General features: G+C 39.8%; 2 protein-coding genes across 7 annotated transcripts; one reads left to right on the top strand and one right to left on the bottom strand.

The window, feature by feature from the left end:
• Positions 1-631: 631 nt before the first annotated feature.
• pfkfb4b (6-phosphofructo-2-kinase/fructose-2,6-biphosphatase 4b) lies at positions 632-15,622 on the top strand. Of its 6 annotated transcripts, none has more exons than XM_006806675.3 (14): positions 632-826; positions 8,475-8,591; positions 8,676-8,772; positions 9,161-9,227; positions 9,325-9,399; positions 9,491-9,547; positions 10,007-10,128; positions 10,528-10,735; positions 10,835-10,981; positions 11,077-11,181; positions 11,283-11,412; positions 11,520-11,582; positions 11,873-11,937; positions 14,534-15,622. In XM_006806675.3, exons 1-14 carry the CDS (start codon positions 649-651, stop codon positions 14,591-14,593), a joined length of 1,491 nt encoding a protein of 496 aa, XP_006806738.3. In that variant the 5' UTR covers positions 632-648; the 3' UTR covers positions 14,594-15,622. The 6 variants fall into 6 exon arrangements, with proteins under 6 accessions (XP_006806738.3, XP_006806739.3, XP_006806741.1 ...); XM_006806676.3 differs by lacking the exon at positions 14,534-15,622 and adding an exon at positions 12,768-14,527; XM_006806678.3 differs by having other exon boundaries at positions 777-821.
• On the bottom strand, positions 15,607-20,191 carry arpc4 (actin related protein 2/3 complex, subunit 4). Its single transcript, XM_087840742.1, has 6 exons — positions 20,097-20,191; positions 17,640-17,758; positions 17,425-17,536; positions 17,215-17,310; positions 16,243-16,413; positions 15,607-16,147 (listed from the first exon to the last, which is right to left on the bottom strand). The coding sequence occupies exons 1-6, from the start codon at positions 20,097-20,099 to the stop codon at positions 16,142-16,144; spliced, it is 507 nt and encodes a 168-aa protein (XP_087696868.1). The 5' UTR covers positions 20,100-20,191; the 3' UTR covers positions 15,607-16,141.
• Between the last annotated feature and the right edge of the window lie 1,241 nt (positions 20,192-21,432).

Here is a 21,432-nt window from a genome sequence, read left to right as displayed (position 1 = left end):
TAACTACTCTTTTGGTTTAGTTTCTTTTCTGGAAATCTAGCTGAAAGTGTATGTTTTACTTGTCTTCTGTATAACATTTGTCATGACTGTAATGTTTATGTTTTTAAATATTCTGATTTCTGTGGGGTGCAATGTTTTATGTATTTTTTAAAAGTGCTTTAATGTACACCCATAGTGGAACCTAAAGAATAAACAAAGGGGAGCACGCATTATAGACAAGATATGGAAGCTCTGTTCTCCCGTACTATAACAGCACTGCCTGCTTTCAGTTTGCTTACAATTCAGTAAAATCTGACTTTACTTATCCAGACATAAACAGTGTAAAGGCCAAGGTCAAAGTCGACAAACAGGTGAGTGTGGTAAGTAATTCAGTCAATTGCAAAGGTAAAACCCCCTCTGTTCTTTTCAGTGATCTTAACTTTTTGTTTTAGATGCTTTTCACGTGCTATTTGTGGACCAGTGTTTTAAAAAAGGAGATTTGGGAATAACCTCATGCAAACAGATATTTAAACCAATGTGAAGCGGTGTTTCTAATGACCCCCCGCCTCCCACATGATATTATATTTCTAAATCTCAAAAGAAGAAAATGAAATGGGGTTAAGGCATTCTTAGAAGTCTGTTTTCGTGGAGAGGTGGGGATGAAAGTGGATGAGCGCTAACGCAGAGAGGTGGGTGTGCGCACGCTCCCGCAGACTGAGTCGCTTCATTCATTTGAGTGGCCGAGCTGCTCTAAGCGTACTGCGCTCACCAAGCTGGGAAAAAGACTCTTTTAAAACGGGGATCATGAGAGGCTCCTACACTCTACGAAACGCGCAGGAGAGGCCAGGTAGGACGCTGAGTCCTGTCTTTTATTTTTCGTTATTTGCTCCTTTGTACGTGACGTTGCTGCGAGTCTTCGCTGGCACGGAGTACAGAGTGTGCTGTATGCGAGCAGCTGGGCTAACGGGCGGATGAAGTAAACAAGTGTGTGTCACGTAGGCTTGCTCCGGAGCTGTCAGCGCTTTCTGCCGTGCAAACGAGGGAGGCAGACTGCGGGGCAAGCCTAGGAAAATGTAAAAACGGCTGCTTTCAGATGTGTTGCAGTAAATAATGGATTTTTGTTACTTTTTAAGCGCTTTGGCAGCAGCTTCCTGCAGAGTGGCTGCAGCTGTTGCTTAGCTAGCTGCACGCAGCTGACAGCCATGGGAAGGAGAGCAGAGACTTGTAAACACTGTTATGACAGGGTCATAGTAGTTATGTGTCAAACATCACGCCCCAGACTCATCCCTATTACTGCCTGGGCTGTGATTCGGGAATATTTGATACATTTCTGGAGCTGGTCGTTGATCTGGCACTGCTCAAGCTAGAAAAAGTTGATGGTTAGGAGATAATTATGAGAAAAGGAGAACTTCTGGCTCTTCTTGCATTCACTATGACCTCTGGGTAGCTTTGTCCTCTCCCACGTGGCTTCATAAGTTTGTAATCTATTAACCAGTTATAGGAAACTTCACTCTTGCTGTTACACCAGGGTCTCAGAGACGTGTGGATCTTTATTAGCAGTAACTTGATGATTTCCAAAAGCATCTCCTGTGAAGTCATTTTATTAACACGTGCTGTGCAGCAGGGGATGGTGCACAAGGACTAAAAGAGATTTCAAAGTCTAAACAGACGCTCAGGTTTTGTCACTCACTGCTTACTACTCTGTTTACTTCTGCTTGCTGTTCTTGTTCCTCCATTACTCGTTTGCACTTGTGCATAACAGCGGCACTTGGCCTTGCTCTAATGCTATGTCCCATACAATACAACGTTTTAGTTATTATAGGAACAGGCTCTTATGTAATTATATTAGTCATGTATCCCGATGAGTCTGTTTAACGTTGCATAAGACACCATGCACGCAGGTACACAGATTTCCTGCTGTTCTTTTTCGCAGCTGTGGTCATGGAGGTTTAAATGTGTGCAGGCTGAGCTGCTGTGGCAGGTGTACGAGGGATGAGTAGAGCTCAGGCTGCACTGGTGAGGAGACGTGCTTCACTGGCTGTCCTTATTATGCATAGACACAGAGTACACAGAGAGAGGTGGGGCTGGGCAGAAAAACAGGAAAATCATACTGGAGTCAGTCTATCTGTGTGCAGCTGATCTGTTTATACTGAGGGGGCTGTTTAGTGTGGCGATGGCAGCTGATGTGCATATTAAGCTGCCCTTGCTGTTTAACAATAATCACTGCTACTCGGAGTGGAGGGTTGGAAAGGCACTGAGTTGGCTTAGTCATGAGCACCAATATGTGGTTATAACTGCAGATTGGCTAGGAATATGTTCCAGAATGTGCAGCAGAGTCTTAACAGATTATATCATTATGTTTAGCCACAATAGCTGTAACTCCCGCAGGATATTCATCTCCGGGGCTCAGAGGTTGCCTCAGACGCTGCAATAAGACCGCCTTCTTTCACCAGCCTTCTCTCTGTAATAAAATACCATAAAAAAATCTTTATATTTGGACATTTTCATATCCTCCAGATTGTGGCTCTAAATCCCTCTAGTCCCTTCTTAAAGGCTTGGTCTCACTCTCCCTGCACTTCCCTCTCCCTCCTGCCCTCCCTCTCTCCGTCTGCTCTATATCTAGGTGAAAGTTCACCCGCTCACACAGGCTTGCAGCGAAGGCTTGATGCAGGCTGAGTGTGCAGCTCCACGGTGCTCTAATCTAGCTGCTGTTTTTGCATGTGGGAGCATTCAACCTCAAGGTCGTTGGAGGTGTTTTTGTTGTGCCTTACTTGGTCTTTGTTAATCACCCCCGGATGAAACGTCTCCTCTGTTGTTCTCCACACTATTTAATTAAGTATGAACCGACAAAAGGATTCTGGGTCATACCATTCATACAGATTAGTTACAAAAATATTACTCTTTTAATCTATGTTAATTGACAAAAGCAGCACATTGGCAGCATATTTGAAAAGCAGAAACAGTAAAAAGGCTCTATTTTTAGCTTCTCTGCTGTGAAGATTTGCTGATTTTTGCTGGCTTAAAGGTGATTGAAAAGGAATTTCAATCACCTTGAACACAGGAAATTGTGAGCAACATTTTGTGTGATTTTTCAGTCCTTTATCAGAGTCAAAATGGAATTAAATGCTTAATAAAGCAGACAAGACCACAGACTTTTAATAGCTTGACAGCTTCAGGCATTATCACTCAGCAGTGTAGACAAATCCTTTCAGATGAGTCCGAAAATCAAACTCTGTCTTTTTAGGATTATCTTGTTGCCAATTTCCTACAGTCCAAAATGAGCCAGAAAAACAAGGGCAAACATTTCGTCAACATTTCAAGGTGCTAAATATGAGTGATTTGTATTTTTAAAATATCTGTTACTCCCAATCAGCTTTTCCTTATTGTCATGGTGGTTCTTGATAACCTTGAGCTACCCCTCCAGTGCATCTGCCTGCAGACCAACTCAGACTTCACTGTGTTGGACTGCAGATATCTATAACAGTTCTTGTTGTGCTGGTGCAGGAGGGGAAACTCTAACCAGAACCTGCAAGCTCACCACGAGCTACAGAGCAGAACAACGACTACCCAGCAAGTCCAAAGATGGTGGTGTTGGAGTCTATCTGAGGGAGGAAAGAAATCAGGGAATGCCTCAGCTGCAGGGATTGAAAATGGGCCAGGTCATCTTTATTCCATCACTCTTAATTTGGATCATATTCTGTTTGCAGGACGGTTTCATGTGCATTTAACAGATTTCAAAGCCATCTCAAACAAGCTGCTTCGAGCAAGAAGACAGAAAGAAAGTGTTCTCAAACCAAAGCAATCCAAGTGAAATATGGGTTATAAAGGCTGCTGTTTGGCACTGGTTGTGTAAATTCGGGGTGAACTTTGGCCCACATTAGATTGGAATCTGTTACATATTCCTCTAAATGATGCTGCGGGTCAAAGCCTATATTTAGGGAAAGTAGGATCATAGTGGCCCAGAAACAGGACTGCCATCTGCTCTTGTCTGCAGCCCACATGAACAAAGTTTCAAATCCAGATACTTTTCACTTAGAGATTTTCTGAGATGTTTTTTGTGGAAGAAATTATGAAACCAGAGGAGTAGACTCAGAACTTGTACATATACCAAATATTCATACATACATACAAAGAGTTTGTTAAGAATTATATTGAAAAGGTCAAATGTCTCGGGTCATTGCAGGTCATTAGATGCTGTATTTTAGCAGGATGAATTTAAAGACTAATTTATATCGTCGTTACTGGACATTATGTATTTGTTATTCATTTATAATTTACATTTATCAGATATGCCACTTGTGTTGTTTGTGCCATTCACCAGATTAAACTGACACAAACTTTCCAAGAACTCAGCCTCTGAGTGGTTGAAGAATAACTTTCAGTGTCCCTAAAAGCCTCCCTAGGCTGTAGACATGCATGCTTGAGTGCTTTTATTTGCTTAGAAAGCCAAATGTTTGAGCATGTCTGTTGATTTCCTGAAGCCCTGAAGTGAAAGGCTGATGGGATTAGTGGTGCTGACATGTTGACTGCTCTCAGACACTCCTGCCTGCTGACCTTTTGCCTAATGACCTCTGGTGACACTGTAAACGTCTCCTTACAGATTTGTCCTCATTGTAGGGCCTGCTTTGGTGAAGCACAGCGCCCTCTGGTGTCAGAACCTTGGTATTATGTTTGGGCTTGTCAGCATTGAGGATAAACGATGATTACAGGATGTTGTTGAACTGACATGACTCACTTATTACTTAAAAGTGCAATTTGAGTCTTCTGTTCATCTAAATTTGTCACTGAGTTTAATCTGGGGCTGCAGGATTGATCTTTTCCTGCCTCTGCAGGTTTGTGCTGCCGTCTGCATTTTCTCATAGGTTCCCATTTATTGTTTGAGACATAAAAACTGTCAAGCAAGCACATTGTGGCTTCTGACTTTGACTTTTACCCAACTTATTTTCAGTTTATTTATGATGCATGGTAGACTTTACTACAAGTGGGAGCAAATAACTGATTCACACCTACCTAACAGAAAATTAATCTGCATTTTTTTGAGAAACAGAGAGAAATTTGTCGATGTGTTGGTCCATGTCCATGTAAGTTATCCTCCTCAGACCCGAGCTCTTGGTTTAGATGCATTTTAGATGTGATTACTTCGATCTGATGAGAATATAAACTTATCCTATTTGAACAGGAATTTGTTACATTGTCACATAATTGCTGTAGCTTTTTAAAGTATTTGTGTTTTTAAGACAACACACTTATTTTTTCAGTATAACACAATAATGTCTGTCTCTGTGTTAGCACTGAGCTGAAGTGGACATATGAGTATTGGACTGTTGCTGTATATGTTACCCCAGGCCATCTACTTAGTGCCTTTTGTGGCATTTCTTACTGTAGCTATGGTAATGTTACACAGCTCAGCAGCGAATCCTACCTCAGTGACTGTTTCACCACTTAATTGATGGCTTTAAATTGTCTGGCAAAACTGAGGTGCTTGTGTTCGACTCTGTTTTACTGAGGTCGGTCAATGCATTGGACCCTCTGCCAGAAACATCAAATCCTCAGCTAATCTTGGAATTATTTTCCTGTCTTCAAGCTCATCCTTGTCAAGCTCAGTCTCTACTGTCACTCAGTAAAAAGCCAGGCTCCTGCCTAAATACGTACAGCTGCTAGGGCCTTATTCCAACCGTCACGCTCTTATTTTAAATCCAGAGGCGACTACACTTTCGAAGTTGTGGGGCTTAAACTTTGGAAAAGCCTTCCTCTTTATATCAGTTTGGCTGAATCAATGTTTTGTTTAAAACTGCTGAGAACTCGTTTTTCACAGGTTACCTTTTCCTTAAATCCCTGGCCTGTTACTTTTGGCTAAGTAATCACTTATGCTTGAATCGTGTTTATGTACTATATGTTGGGGTGGTAAATAAATGTTTTTTGACAGACTGTAAAGCTATTTGTAAAGGTGTGTTTAAAAAGTAAAAATGAGAATAGTTATTGTTATTCTCCCCGCTTTTTATTTTATTTTTTATCGTTTTTATTCAGAAACCCCTAGGCTTTTCTTATATCATTGTATATAACAGTAAAAATAAACTACTATACTTAATACTATACTATACACTATATTCGTGTTTATTAACCAGTTGCATTTCTTGTTTAAAAAAATATTTACATCTATCAGACGGGAGTTTCTGCTGTATCTTACTTTGCTGGCAACTTTTGCCACATGAAGCATGTGTGATCAGTGAGGCCCGTGACTGGGTCGTGTAAAGCTGAGGCTTCCATGGTTTTCACGATGATGTTGAGCTGTGCTCCCAGCAGTCCGCATGCCCTTCTTTCCTGCCCATGCACCTCTGCTATTGGCTGCTGGGCCTCTCGTTCCATTTCTGATTGGCTCGATTTCTTGCTGCATTCACTGCCCATGTGTGCTTCATGTGAACGCCTAAAACTTGTTTTTCACTTAGCGTCTTCGAATCGTATGTACGTAGTTCACGAGTTATTACGGTAACTTGTAAACAGTCGCGTTTTCGTGAATTTTTATTTTTATTCATTCATTTATTTATTTTACAGATGTTGGATGCTTGTGATATTTTCAACACAAGACGCTAAGAAAAATGCTTCACAAGACTTTAAAACACAAAATGGTCAACAAAAGCATTGAACTTTACATGTCCCTGCAGTGAATTGAGTATTTGCTTGACTGAGTATTATTTGGGTAAACATTATAATGTCTTTGGAGAATTTTGTCTTTTATTAACACAATTGCATTTGAATTCTTCAAACTCAGTTGGGGCTCTTAATCAGACTTCCATACATAAAATTATGGTGGGAGTTTTTATATAAGCACCTGGGATAATACTGTCACGTGAAATATGTAAATACATTAATTCACGCTGACATGGGGAAAAAGACGACTGAAGTATCGTTACATCCTGTACCGGGACATTTTGTTTTCTTCCCTCCCTCGCTTTCCGTTGCGCTCAGTATCCTGTCCTTACGGTAATGGGGAAACTGCTGTTCCTCAGCTGATATATAACATCTACCACCCTGCAGAATTTCAGTGCCAGGCTGAAGCCCACCGCCTCAGTTTGTTTTCAGGAGGGTAACGTAAATGACCCAACAACTAGGATGATAGACAATCAAGAGTTTATGGTGGAGGGTTACCCGCGGGAGCTCACCCAGAACCCTCTCAGGAAGATCTGGATGCCGTGCAAAAACGGCCACATCGCTCATAGACGCGGTAAGATGCAGCAGGTCGTCAAGTGCGCAAAGGATGTGTGTCGGAGATGCGATTTCGCTCATCTGTGGATATGATCTCGTCTCTGGTCTCTCTCATTTTTGTTCTGTTTTGCACGTTTAATGGTCAGATTTGTGCTTGAACTTATCACGGCTGGTTGAGATGTTGCGTGCTCGGTAATGTTGCATCAGGCGCATCTTGGCTGGTCCATATTTCTCCTGACATCACATGCAGGGAGTGGGATTCTGAATCAGTTTAGCATCCGATTACACAGGTCTACTGCTTATAGTCAACGTGCCTTATGTTAGTTTGTCTTGTAGGTGTAACATTGGGCAGCTGTCCAGTAATGTGACCCCGGTGCTTGGTTTTGTGTCTGATTTTCTCTCTCACTTTTTTTTTTTTTTTTGCTGAGTCATTGTCTGCCTTCCCCAGAGCTGTTTTTTAGTTTTAGTTAAAAAAAAAAGAAGCTATAGCTAGTCCAGTCCCGTTTTGGCACAACACGTTATCTTATCAGTGTGACCATGTAATAATATTATGCTCCTTAGACATCAGTCTAAATTTCCTTATCTCAAATGTATTTGATGTGTGGGAGTGTCTTAGTACTTCAAGATATTCCTATGGATGTTTCTTTTTTGCATAAGCAGGTTTGTTTTTTTTGTTTTTTTTACTATACAAACAAATAACAGCAAAAGAGTAATTAGTAACAGAAGAAAAACGGAAATCGCTAGTTTAAGTCTTTAATTTAAACACTTGTTTGGGGCTGTAACAAGCAGACCTTTGTGGTGGTCCAGCTGAATTTCATCCAAGTCTGAGTTGTTGCGACAGCAGAGCACAAACCTGGCATTTTTCCACCTAATTAATCAGCATGTGCTGCTGGTTAGCTATTAAGGAAACATGTAGGCTTCTGTTCTGCTGTCTGAATTTATGTGCTCCTCACAGCCTTGTTTTTAGCTGCACTTTTAGTTGTAATTTTTTCACTTTTTCTTGATCTCGGCCTGTCTCAGACATGTTGGAGCTGGCCCCCAGCTCTAATAGAGCCCAGCAACTATAAAATGCACATGAAGGATTTTAGTCTGAAGCACATGGCTTGCATTTTTAAGCAGTCTCATTGTTTTACCTCATCTTTATTCTGTAGCAGTGCATATAACTGTTACAAAAAGTTTTTTTTCTCCAAAAAAGCCCTCTAGACTAATTAGTGTGAATTATTGTTAATTACCATATTAAATACGTGAAAAGCTTTCAAATTTAGTTTCTTTTGTCTCTCCGTCTCTGTCAGTGTGCATGACAAACTGCCCGACCCTCATTGTGACAGTTGGACTTCCAGCCCGAGGGAAAACCTACATTTCAAAGAAGCTCACACGCTACTTAAACTGGATAGGCGTGACAACGAAAGGTGGGAGCCACTTCCTTAAAATCATGCATAAAGTGAAAACCAACATTGCTCTGTGTAAACATGACAGCCGTCTCCTCTCAACAGAGTTCAATGTTGGCCAGTACCGGAGGGAGTGCCTGAAAATCTACAAATCCTTTGAGTTTTTCCGTCCAGACAATGAAGAAGGCCTAAAAATCAGACGGTGAGTCTGCACATGGTTTTCTGGATGTCATGCAAAGTTTCATTCCACCAGACTTCACCCATGTGTTGAAGAGAGGAAAGCTCAGCTGTGAAATTACCTGCTGGGTTGATCGGTCAGATTGAAAACCTGGTAGCTTTCAGGTATTGTTGGCACAATAGCCAACAATTGTTGTTGGCTATTGTGCCAACAACAATTGGCACAAGACTCATGACTCAACAAGACAATGACTCAACAAGACAATGACAAGACTACAGCTTGGTTTTATGTAGAAAATAATACATTTTTCTTTCACGATGTAAAAAAGAATGCAACAAAGACTGACCACAAAGCCTAGAGTCATCCCAGTACAAATCTGAAATGTAAAAATCTTTCTCGTGTCTTTCCACAGTCAGTGCGCTTTGTCAGCTCTTAATGATGTACGGCAGTACCTGAGTGTCGAAGGAGGACAGGTTGCAGTGAGTCCTTGATTCTGTCCCTGACGTCTGCTGTAAGCCTAGAACACATAAGCACATAGAATGGCTGCATAACGCTTGTTTTTCCATGTTGTTTCAGGTCTTTGATGCCACTAATACAACAAGAGACAGAAGAAGGACCATCATCATGTTTGCTGAGCAGAATGGATACAGGGTATGTTTAAAGCAAGATGGTACTCTCTTTTTCTTTTTTAAAAATTTGGATTGGCGACCTCAAAGTTAGCTGTATTTTCTTGTCATTTCAGGTATTTTTCGTGGAGTCTGTGTGTGAAGACCCAGAGGTCATTGCCCAAAATATAGTGGTAAGCTTTGTCTCCTTTCATTGAATCCAGTAGAATCAAAACAAAATAAAAGTCCAAAATAAAAATCAAGAGAAAATTTAGCTTTAAAATTCATCAGAACTGAGTTGCAGACATATACTTTATATAAAAGATGGATGTAGCTGCTGTAGCGTCACCAGTTGGTTAGTGAAGTCCAGTTTTGAAGCTTCGTGTTGAGCTTTTTAGAGTGCTGCTGTCTTGGTGTTTTTGAAAACACACATCATGATCGGGGTGTGGATGGGACTCAGAAAACAAGGATGCTCGTCTGAATGGTTGTTTAGTTGTTGCGAATGAGTCTTGAACCTAGCTTAGACTTTAAACTAATTACAAAGGAGTTCACTGAGGTTGCAGACCAAGACAGAGAGAGTCAGCATGAGGCAGCAAACTTCCCCTTCCTGGTTTCGTCTGCTCACATCCTCTCCTTGTGTTTCCTCTTTGTAGCAAGTTAAGCTGGGAAACCCGGACTACATTGACTGCAACTCAGATGAGGCCATCAAGGACTTTATGAAGAGAATAAAGTGTTATGAGTCATCCTACCAGCCTCTGGATGAGGTTCTCGACAGGTGACCACATACAAAACATGAAAGCGCTGGATTTTTAGCTGGATTTCTTGCAACATGAGTTAAACATTAGGTTTGATGTATGTAGATGTTGAATAGTAGGCTCTGACACAGGGATGCAGTTCTTCTTTCAGTCATGAACAAATGGAGCTAGATTTATTAAATTTTTTTGCATTTTGCACATTTTACGTCCATCTTGTATCTAGGCTTGTTTTGCTTCTTTTCACAATGGAGCGGGTTTCTGTCTTTATCAGCTGCACATCTGCTAGTTAGGTCATAGCTGCAGTTACATGAGTGGGTCAAATTTTAGGATAGCCCTACCCTCTCACAGTGTGCACCCATCAGTAGAGTGGATGAAATCAGGTCAAGCTCACAGGTGATTAACAGAACGTCTCGTTTCAGGGATCTGTCCTACATAAAGATAATGGACGTGGGCCGTCGTTACCTGGTGAACCGTGTCGTTGACCACGTCCAAAGCCGAATTGTCTACTACTTGATGAACATCCACATCACACCGCGCTCCATCTACCTCTGTCGCCACGGTGAGAGCGACCTCAACATCAAGGGACGCATCGGAGGAGACTCGGGCTTGTCTGACAGAGGAAAAGAGGTCAGTGTCTGCGCATGTAGAGAAAATATGGCAGCAAATATGTTTCAAATCACCGAGTTGATCTAATGCATCCTTCTGTGGTGCTCTCTTGCTGTCCAGTTTGCCAAACGTCTGAGGAATTTCCTCCAGGAGCAAAACATCAAAAATCTTAAAGTGTGGACGAGCCAGATGAAGAGGACAATCCAGACCGCGGAGATCCTTGGAGTGTCGTACGAACAGTGGAAATCTCTCAATGAAATCGACGCTGTATGTCCACCTCAAATTTTCCTTACTTCTGTGCAAAAGCCTCTGTGGAAACATTTGCGTAAATGCTGAACATGTTTCCTCCTCTCTTTCCACAGGGCGTGTGTGAGGAGATGATGTACGAGGAAATCCAAGAGCGTTACCCTCTGGAGTTTGCCCTGAGAGACCAAGACAAATACCGGTACCGCTATCCGAAAGGAGAGGTGAGCATAAAACTTCTTCTTTAAGGATTTTTTAGTTGTTTTTTGGTTGTTTGAGTTTTAAAAACAGTTGAGAGTGTGACTGATCTGCGAATCTCATTCAGTCATATGAAGACCTGGTTCAGCGGCTGGAGCCTGTGATCATGGAGTTGGAGAGACAGGAGAACGTTTTGGTGATTTGTCACCAGGCAGTCTTGCGCTGTCTTCTTGCATATTTCCTGGACAAGACTGCAGGTAAGAAGGACTCAAAGTAGGCAGTTTGAAGTTTGTTTTACTTTACCATCAGAGTATGCTTTTTAAAGTCTGACCCTGAAACTTACTATAACTTTCTGTCACCACAGATGAGTTGCCTTATCTTAAGTGCCCTTTGCACACGGTACTGAAGTTGACACCAGTGGCTTATGGTAAGTTCTGTAAATTAAAAAGCTTCTAACACGTTCACAGTTATACATGAGTCCTTAAATTCTATTCCTGTTGTATCATTGGAAACAAAATTTCAGCTTGTATTAACTTGTATCAAAAGCAGTTAGATGTAAACTTTAAGATACATATTGTGAAAATGTTTATCAAAATAAAACGCCTGAGATATTAAAAATGGCTTGCCAGTGGGCGTGAACATAATATTATATTTATTTAGTATATTTAAAAAGGAACATTTCTGTATTATAAGTAACTACTGTTTGCTCTTACGCAGGATGTGAAGTGGAGTCTTTCTGTTTAAGCGTGGATGCTGTAAACACACAAAGAGACAGACCAGAGGTAGGTGTCACCAGCAGCACTCAGACCTTTGACCTCACTGCATTTTTACCCTGTGACCTACAACTCAGTCAGGAGGCTCCCTCACACTGTATACATAGGAGACACGACAACAAATAATATTCAACGAAACAAATAATACTCAGGAAACATTATTACAAATGTTTAGATTCTCTAAGCTGCAGACTTGGTGGTGTTTCACACACTTTAGAGAAAAGAATTAATATAAAAATAGAATTTAAAGTTTGGGTTAGTCTGTGTGCAGATTCAGTATAAGGTTTTAGGGTTTAGAATAAATTTGTGTCTGTATGTATTGCTGATGCTCATTTCACAGTACAAACAGGGGTCTGAGGGATCTGAATAGAGAATCCAGAGAATTGATTTGTCAGTAGGCTGTAATTTTGTATCTGCTGATATCTAATCTCAGAGCACAGGTTACAGTGGCGATATCCTGCTGAGAACCAGCCTATTCATTTATGTCCTCTGTAAAGGATATTTGTTTTTGGTCTATATCTTTTGATTTATTTGAGCTATGCTAATAAATCCTGACGTACTAAACCGAGGACATCCTGGGCTTTCCATTGATATCTCTGCTTTTAGCTCCAAAACTTCAATGGGAAGAGAAATTTTTCCTCGGTTCTCAGGAGGATGTATTCCGGTAAGAAGTGAACCACCTTCGTAGTAGAGAAAACCCAGGGTTAACCAGTCCTGTTTCGTATTACAGACCTTTGGTCTCTCGAGAGGCACAACACCTATTCCAACATTTACTGTAGCTCTCACTCCTGAGCAGGCCTAGCAGTCAGTACTAATCCGTCTGTTTCTTCTTCACACAGTGATTGTAAACTTTCACTCACACGTTCACTGTCCGTCCTCCAGTGATCCCTGACAGCAATCAAAACAACTGTGAAGTCGCTTATTATTGACATTTCTACCTCTTTTCTCATCAGCTATGACTTTGATTTTTTTCCTCAGGTTAGCCATCTAAGAGCTGCATGCTCAGATGGCTGTTTTAGGATAAATAAATGTGTGCGCTTATGAACATGTACCAATAGCTTTGTGTTAGATTGTGGTTGTGCGAGACGTTGTGTTTGCAGTTAGGCAGGTGGTTGATAGTGTCAGAGTGAGTAAAGGGTATATGTATGCTAGTCAAACAAACAAAAAAAAAAGAACATAAATTGCACGTTTTATGCTGTGAAGTACATTTTTAACTTTGTTTTAAATCTATTTTCTCAGCACATGATGTTTTCAGTTCTGGTTGATGTGTAATTTTACTGAACACAAGTGAACTCGTACACCTCAGCATTGATTCTGTTTACTGCAGTGGTCTCACTGACTGAAGTCGACCCATCCTGTGTTATTGTCTTAAGTTTAAATATGTAGCATATGTGTGAACACAATGAGGAAAAATAACAGGGCACTCCATCAGTGTTTTTAAGTTGTTTTAATGGCATTTCAAAAAAATTAATTTATTTCTGATTGTGGCTGATTTGTATTTACATTCATTATTTATAGACGTGTATTTTATGCATAATGTAGCTTGTTTTCTTAACTATGTGATGGAGACTGTTGCTTTAAATCTCAACATTGTTGCTGCTTCTAAAATGATTCACAGTTGCACTATTGTGATCTAGGCTTTGTGTCTGTGCTACCAAAGTGAACATGTCGAACCTCCAATAAGTTGTTTTACAAAAAATCAGCATTAATGTTAACTTGCTGCTGGATACAAAAAGACTGATTTAATTGAATGTAACATCATTTCTTCTCAACTGTGTTGAGTCTTACACATTGTACACATAAAAATCTAGATAAAAATAAATACATTTGTTTCTCACACTACTCTTTTGGTCAAAGTGTTTATTTTGTCAAAGCTAAATTACACAAAGTGATTACACTTAACGCAAAAAACTGACTTCAAGTCATACATGTCAGTGGGGTGTGGGTAGATGTTTGATCAACGGCTGATATTAGCCGTTGGGCGATGTGTTAACACTGGTGTTTATAAGAGATGAAAAATATAAATTGAGTGTTGCTGTGGTATAATTTATGCATGGTTTCTCCACCAGAGGGCACTATGCAGCTTCCCTGTTAGCAACACACATTTGGAAGGCCACAAATAACAACCAGCAGATCTGAGTAGCCGGGCTGAATAAATAACTACACATTACAAAAGTATCTGTCAGTGTATATGAATATTAGGTTTTTAAATAACCAAATATCAGTATTAACAAATCTGACATCAGTCGTGCTCGAGTGTGAAACGGAATAAGTTATAAGTAATTAAGCTGTGTATCAATACTTGTACAATTAAATGCTAGCTTCTGTAATGCCCTTTTAACACACATTAAAAATCTGTTCGACTTTCGTACCGCTAAAGGCCTCTGGAATGTGGTTTAATTATTTGAAATCAACAGTTTAAACAGATTTTTTTTAAATGTCATCATTAAGAATCACTGTAGCTGCACTCACAAGGTCTGTTAGTACCACCTCATGAGACAATGGCTCATTCTTATACTGAATATGCAAATCAGGTAATTAATGAACAAGTGAATTAATGTAAAACTAAATGTAATTCAGTTTTTTCCTCTCGTCCCTCTTCCAGAATGTGAATGTGCAGCGCAGCACTGAAGACGCTCTGCAGACAGTCCCTGCTCACTTCTAAACTCCTCCACTTCCTGTTCCAGCCGAGACCTCATCTGACTGTTTTTTTAGGATTTCTGAACAGCCTTCACGGTGCTGCTCAGCTGCTGAATGAGGCAGCTTTTTGCCTGTCTCAGAGACATCTTTTTACACTCTCACTGTAAAGCACTTTCACTAAATGTCCTCCATTTTATACATTTATTTTAATCGCAAAGAGCTTGACTCTCTTTGGGGGAGGGCAACAAAAGGCAGATGTGATTTCTTTTTTTAATATGTGGACCTTGTTAAAGGTGCAAAAATATTAACTTTAATCATCGTCTTCCATGATTATTTTAATATTTACTGTATAGTGGGCATTGTGTATACTGCCATATGGGCCCGTTGTTTGTTTCTGAAGGTGTTTTTATATGAAGAAAGAGAAGGAAAAAAAACAACACCAGAAAAAGATCGAGGACACTAATCAAATTGCTTTTTAAGTATTTTCCTTTTCTTGGCTGTTAACGTTTCTTTCTCTTTTTTTTTTAACTAAATGGAACAACGTGCCGTGACTGCTCTTGGTGTTATAAATGAAATCATTCCAGAGATTTAACCTTCAACCCACCCCTCCTGAAAAAACATTATGGGGGGTTGAGATATTAAATGCATGCAGCGTGTTTTCTCAAAAACGTAAGCTGATATGCTAAAAATCCAAAATGAAGCACTTCCATTGTTGTAATCTTATATACAAAGCTATTTGTATATAAGACTAAACGTTCAAAGGCTGTTACTTAAAGCATTTTAAATCACTCCAACCTTCACAAATGAAAAAGAGTATAACAAAACTGTGAAAACTGTAGATGCATGTTTGTTAAATTTGTGTGTAAAAACATGTGTATTATACTTTTTGTGGGGTAATGGCTTATATATTACTATACTGGGGGAAAAATAACCCAAAATGCCTTTTGTGTTTTCAGCTGTTAGACCTCAATAAATTTGAATGTTTCTTGTAAAGAAAACTGGAGTTGTGTTTAAAGACTGAACAGAAATCACAGAAAATACAAAGCAGACTGGGGTTTTTTATTCGTCTTCATTGCCAGCAAATGTATTCTTGTTTCATCGACGACACACTCGTCTGTGTACTTGTGAACTACAGCAAGAATCATTATCTAATTGATTGCATTCATGGGTTGAAGTCTGTTGTAACAAAACAATAAAGGAAATTAATATGCATATAGTATATATATTGTCTATATATTTAAAAAAATTTAATTATCTGGAAAAAAAGATCCATATTAGCCTGTGCTCATGAATATTGATAACTCTTTTTAAGGACCTGCCCTGACTCGTTATGTTCAAGGCAGAAATGAATGTTTCGCGCGTAAATGTTCATTATGTACAACCGCCAACATTTCTGAGCACAGAGGGAATTTAAATTTAAAGGCTAAAAGCTCATTGGCCTGTACATCATTACTGTACATCTTATGTAGCTCAGCTTTTATTGGCTGATCATAGTTTGTCTCCTCTGATGTGAACGCTCCACAGTGACGGCCAAGATTGCAAAAGGAATGCATTTTTCCGAGTTTCCTCGTTCTCAGAACTGCAACAGAAGAACAAAAAGCAATGAAAATCATATTTTAACTCTTGGTCATCTTTATTTAAAGTTTTGCACGTGAAAGAATTACTGAAACTCACATTTTTGAGGAACTCCTCAGCGACGATGCGAGCCCTGGCGTTGACAGACAGCTTCATTTCACTAATCTCCTTGTCAATTTCCTCCATGAAATGAATGACAAAGTCCACTAGCTTATGCTTGTACATCTGTTCTGTGTGGAAATTGGTGATGAGAAAGCTGATGTCATAGCCCTGTGAAATTAAAGAGAACAGTAACGTTAACGATGATCTCATCACCACATTCACTTGAACTGAATGCTGTTGAGTTCAAAAACTAATATAACTCTCAATACTTGAATCAATGAGCCTGTTATTTGCAACTAAACTTTATATTTTATTTGTGGAAAACACTGGAGGTAAAAGGGCAGCTGCTATTTTAACCTAAAACAACGTTCAAGAACATGTCACTACCTACATAACTATATAAAGTTTTTGTGTTTAATAATATTTATGACACTTGAAGGTTCATAAAAGTTTTTATTTTTAATTTTCCTCTTGATGAACACTGCCCACCCCTTACTACATAAAAATACTTAAACAATTAAATGACAGGAAAGTTCACAGTAAATTAAGAAAACATTATCTTTCATAATTACAGGACAGTCTGTGCAATGACCTATCATACGATTTTCTGTATTTTTGCACATTTATCATGTGCAAAATGACCCATTTGTGGCCATGTTGCCCAGCAACCACCTACCAACTGACTAAAATCCTCTGACTAAACAATACTGATGTACTGTATGTATGTACTGATGATAATGTCATTACTAGTAATAATAGTAATAATAACAATAATAACGATGCGGGTTAAATTTGATGTTGTCTTTGGTTTCTTTTGGCAAAAGAATTATAATAAAATATGAGTGTAGAAAGCTGCAGAATTTAAAACATTTTTTAAATATTGTCATTATTGTCAATGGCAACAAAATGCCCAACACCTCTAATAGGAACCATTTAAGTGTGACTGATGCATTTTCCAAGGCCACTTACCTCTACTGGTTTCCTCCTCAGGATGAAGAAGTTTTCTGCTCTCATCATCATGAAGCGCATGAACTTATGGCACAGAATCTTCTCAATCTCATCGGCCTAGAACAAATTAGTTAATTAATTAAAAATAATAATGGGCATTATAAACAGCTGTGACGTTTACATGAGTGTGTTAATTACTAACATCTGGTCTAAGTCAGGGTCTGCACTCACCTGCTTGACAGCGATGCTGACTCTGACAGAGTTGATGGAGCCTTCGATCAAAACCTTCTCCTTGTCATTACGGCTGATGATTACAGGCTGGAGGAGCAACTCTTTACTGCTCCTAAAAGGAACCAGAGAAACACACACACAAACTATAAACACTATAGGTCCATATGCATTGTGACGTTAAACTCCTTCAAGTTTTACGCTGTTGCTAGGCTCACCTCACTTCCACCTCTGGCTTGTTGTGCCTCTCCACCACTTGTGAGGAGAAATTCTCCAGGCAGAGGGCGGCCTGCAGTGTGGCACGCACAGCGTTGAGATACGGGCGCAACGTTGCTGTCTGAGAGTGAAAATCAAAGAACAAAAACAAGAGAATATTTTCTTAACCATATCTGTCTATTCCCAGGTACAGCCAAGTGTGACTGGACAATAAGAGGTCATGAGTGTTTCATACAATTTCTCCTGCTTGCAATACTTGCTTATGTCAAAATACAGTCCTGTCATTAACACGAAGATAAAGGTATCCATAACAGGAGATAGAAACCACCAAGAAATCCTGATGCTGGTGTAAAAGATATATAAAATCTCAATCAATAAGGGGGAAACCAACATAATACATGCAGCTGTTGTAACGCAGGTAGCTCTGACTGACACTGATTCATTTTTGGCACATGGACGACAGGAGATTTATTTGAATCTACTGTAAAAACATCCCCAAAAGGAAGTTGTCAGCAACTGCAATTTAGCAACTTCCTGTAGTTAACTGACAGACAGATGTTATAGTAGGGTTAATGAGCATTTCACCCCTTACTAGAAATAAATTGTGAGAGATTAGAATGGATGTGGTCAAGCGAGTAATCTTTAACCATATGTATGTGTACACCAAGAAAACATTCCTAACATGGTTGGGGTTTTCGGGGATGACTGTGGCTCCATCCAAAGAGCATGAAAGGGCTGAATTGTTTACTCAGTATTAAAAATGATTTGAGTCATATGTTATGGCATTTGCACTCACCAGATCTAAACCCAGTTGAAAACCAAAGTAGGATTTTCCGTTGGCGAGTTAGCCCATAATGAGATACATACTGTTTGATGACACTTAAGGGATCCTCATCAAACATGTTTTTATTTTATATTGTATATTTTTTAACTGCCAAAAACTGGTAATGCTTTGTTCACTTTATCCACTGATCACATGCATAAATCAAAGTCATCAATATCACAATGCAACATACACTCATTGGTCACTTTATTAGGTATACCTGTTTAGCTCCTTGTTAATGGAAATATTTAATTAGCAAGTCCCATGGCAGCAACTCAGTGCATTTAGTCATGTAGACCTGGTCGAGCAATTTGCTCAAGTTCAAACTGAGCATCTGAGTGGGGAAGAAAGGAGGTTTTAAGTGAGTATTTCAGAAACTGCTGACTGACTGAGATTTCCCCACACATCCATCTCTAGGGTTTACAGAAAATGGTCCAAAAAAGAGAAATATACAGTGAGCTGCAGTTCTCTGGGTGAAAATGCTTTGCTTATGCCACAGGTCAGGTGACTGGCCACAGTGCTTCAGGCTAATAGGAAGGCAACAACTCAAAAAAACAACAACAACACAAAAAACCTTCTCCAAAATTGAACAACGGTAGACTGGAAAAGCTCTACCGGTCTGACCAGTCTCAATTGCTGCTGACAGTTTCAACAGTCAGATGGTAACATCAACATTTGAGGTAAACTACATGAGAGCATGGTTCCATCCAGCCTGGTGTCATTGGTGGCATGATGGCATGAGAATATTCTCTTGTCACCAACTGAGCACCGTTTAAATCCCACAGAGTACCCAGGTATTGCTGTATACAGTGTACCCATATTCTGATGACTGCTTCGAGCAGGATAAGACACATGTTTCCTAGCTCAAAACATCTCAAACTGGTTTTGTGAACATGATGAGAGATCAGATATGAATCCAGTAGAGCACCTTTCTGATGCGGTGTAACAGAAGGCTTGGATCAAGAACATGCAATCAACAAACTTGCAGCAACTGTGTGATGCCATCGTGCCAACATGGCCCAAAATCTGTGATGAATGCACCTTGTTCAATCAAGACACACCTGAAGCAAAACGTACTAGCAAAGTGTGCCTAATAAAGTGTTCGGTGAGTGTTGCCACATGCCGTACTAAAGTCAGTAAGACAAATAAAAATATTAAAAGCTTTTATTCAAATATGCAACATGGCTTAGCAATAGAATATTTTTTTACATAAGCTCCAGAGGGTGCAGCACCTCCACCCTAAATCTCTCCTTATCAAACATATCATCAGGTCAGCTGTGACAACCAGCTCGCCAGATGCAACCCTCCCTTTTCAACACCGCAGACAGCACTGTACGCTATTTAACAATTAATATTACTACAGAGTAAGGACCTATCTGTTCTCACCATCAGCATGAACTATAACCAAACAGCAATCTGCCTTTTCTTTTAGCAAGAAAACTAGCTGGCTAAAATTAGCCTGTTAGCAATCCCGGTCACCTAGCTACTCTAAGTGTCACAAATGGGGAGTAACAAAATCCGTTTATGGGTGCATTTTCCGTTAACGAACGGCTACAAACCCAAAACCCACAACGCCGAATATGTACGACTATTCAGCTATGTCGTTTCATAAGTACATATGTCTAATTTCTCTTACCATTTCTCAGTGTCAGGAGAGGCGGCTAAAGGCGGAAGTAGCTGCACTAACGGAGTCTCTTCCGTGAATATTCCGGAAATTATCCGCTGCTGCCGCCGCTGTGATGATACTGTCGATCCGTAACCAAACAAATACAGGGCCAGTGTTGCTGATACCATAATTTATAAAGGAAGTGTGGCATTACTTATGTAGACGTGTATCATGAGCTGTTTGTCATGACTTGAGAGTAATCATCATCAATTTGCAAATCTGAACTTTCCACGATAATTAGTTAACACAACAAACCACATCTTTCAGGTTTTCATGTATATCGAAACTATTACGTTAAAAAGGAAAGCAAAGTGAGTGTCTGTTATAGCTAATTAACGTCCACCAACATTATAATGCACCGTAATGTGAAATGGAAATGGAGATGATATATCTTCAGGAGTCGGACCACGCCTCCATACATGCCCCTTCCGGTTCTCTGTCTATATATGACCCCTTGTACTACAAGCTGTTTGTTCAAATCCTAAATTGCCTCAATTTATGCTCACACCATCTGCCATTATCTACTAGAAACGCTGTCAAACCTTGAATTAGAATTTAATCCCAGCTAGTATTTTAGTTTCCTTAAATGGTAAGTCATTCCAGTAAAGCAGCTATAATTGCTTACCTAACTGGAATGCAGCTTTTGCAGTTGTCAGTAATGCCTGAAGAGCCTGCGGGTATTACTTCTTTTTCTGGTATTCTTGCTTTGCTTGGAAAGCAGAACAAGAATACCAGATGCTCATTTGATTCCTTTCCAATTCTATTTTTTCAGAGTTTGAGGGCTCTGGTAATACACAGTACTGCATGGTACTGCTCAGTGACACACACTTTAGTAAGCCCTATGCTTATTTTGAACATGGATAAAAAGAAATGCTTTTATGTGAGCGAGGCCTGTCTGCAACAGGATGCATTGTTCTGTTGTATAAGGCCATTCCAACATGTTAGCAGTTATTCTGGGTGATTTCCATTTTTTCTATAAAGTTAGGAGAACCTATTGCTATTTTTCTAACTTTTTAGTGTTTTGCACCCATCCATCCAATTTCATCTGATTATCCAATTCAGGGTGGTAGGAGGGACTGGAGCCTATCCCAGCTGTCATAGGGCAAAAAGCAGGGTACACCATAGACAGGTTACCAATCTGTCACTGAGCTAAATAGAGACAGAAAATTCATCTTTATAGGCATGGTGATGCAGTGATTAGCACTGTTGCCTCATAACAAGAAGGGCCTAGGGCCTTTCTCTGTTGAGTTTCAGTATTCTTTCCAGGTAACTGCATACAGTCCAAAGACATGTGTGGGATTAGGCT

This window comes from Neolamprologus brichardi, chromosome 5 (genome assembly GCF_056152115.1).
Source record: "Neolamprologus brichardi isolate AB-2024 chromosome 5, ASM5615211v1, whole genome shotgun sequence".
In the NCBI taxonomy this organism is placed as follows: Eukaryota; Metazoa; Chordata; class Actinopteri; order Cichliformes; family Cichlidae; genus Neolamprologus; species Neolamprologus brichardi.
Note: the sequence above shows the minus strand (reverse complement) of the source record. Positions and strands in the feature narration are given on the sequence as shown.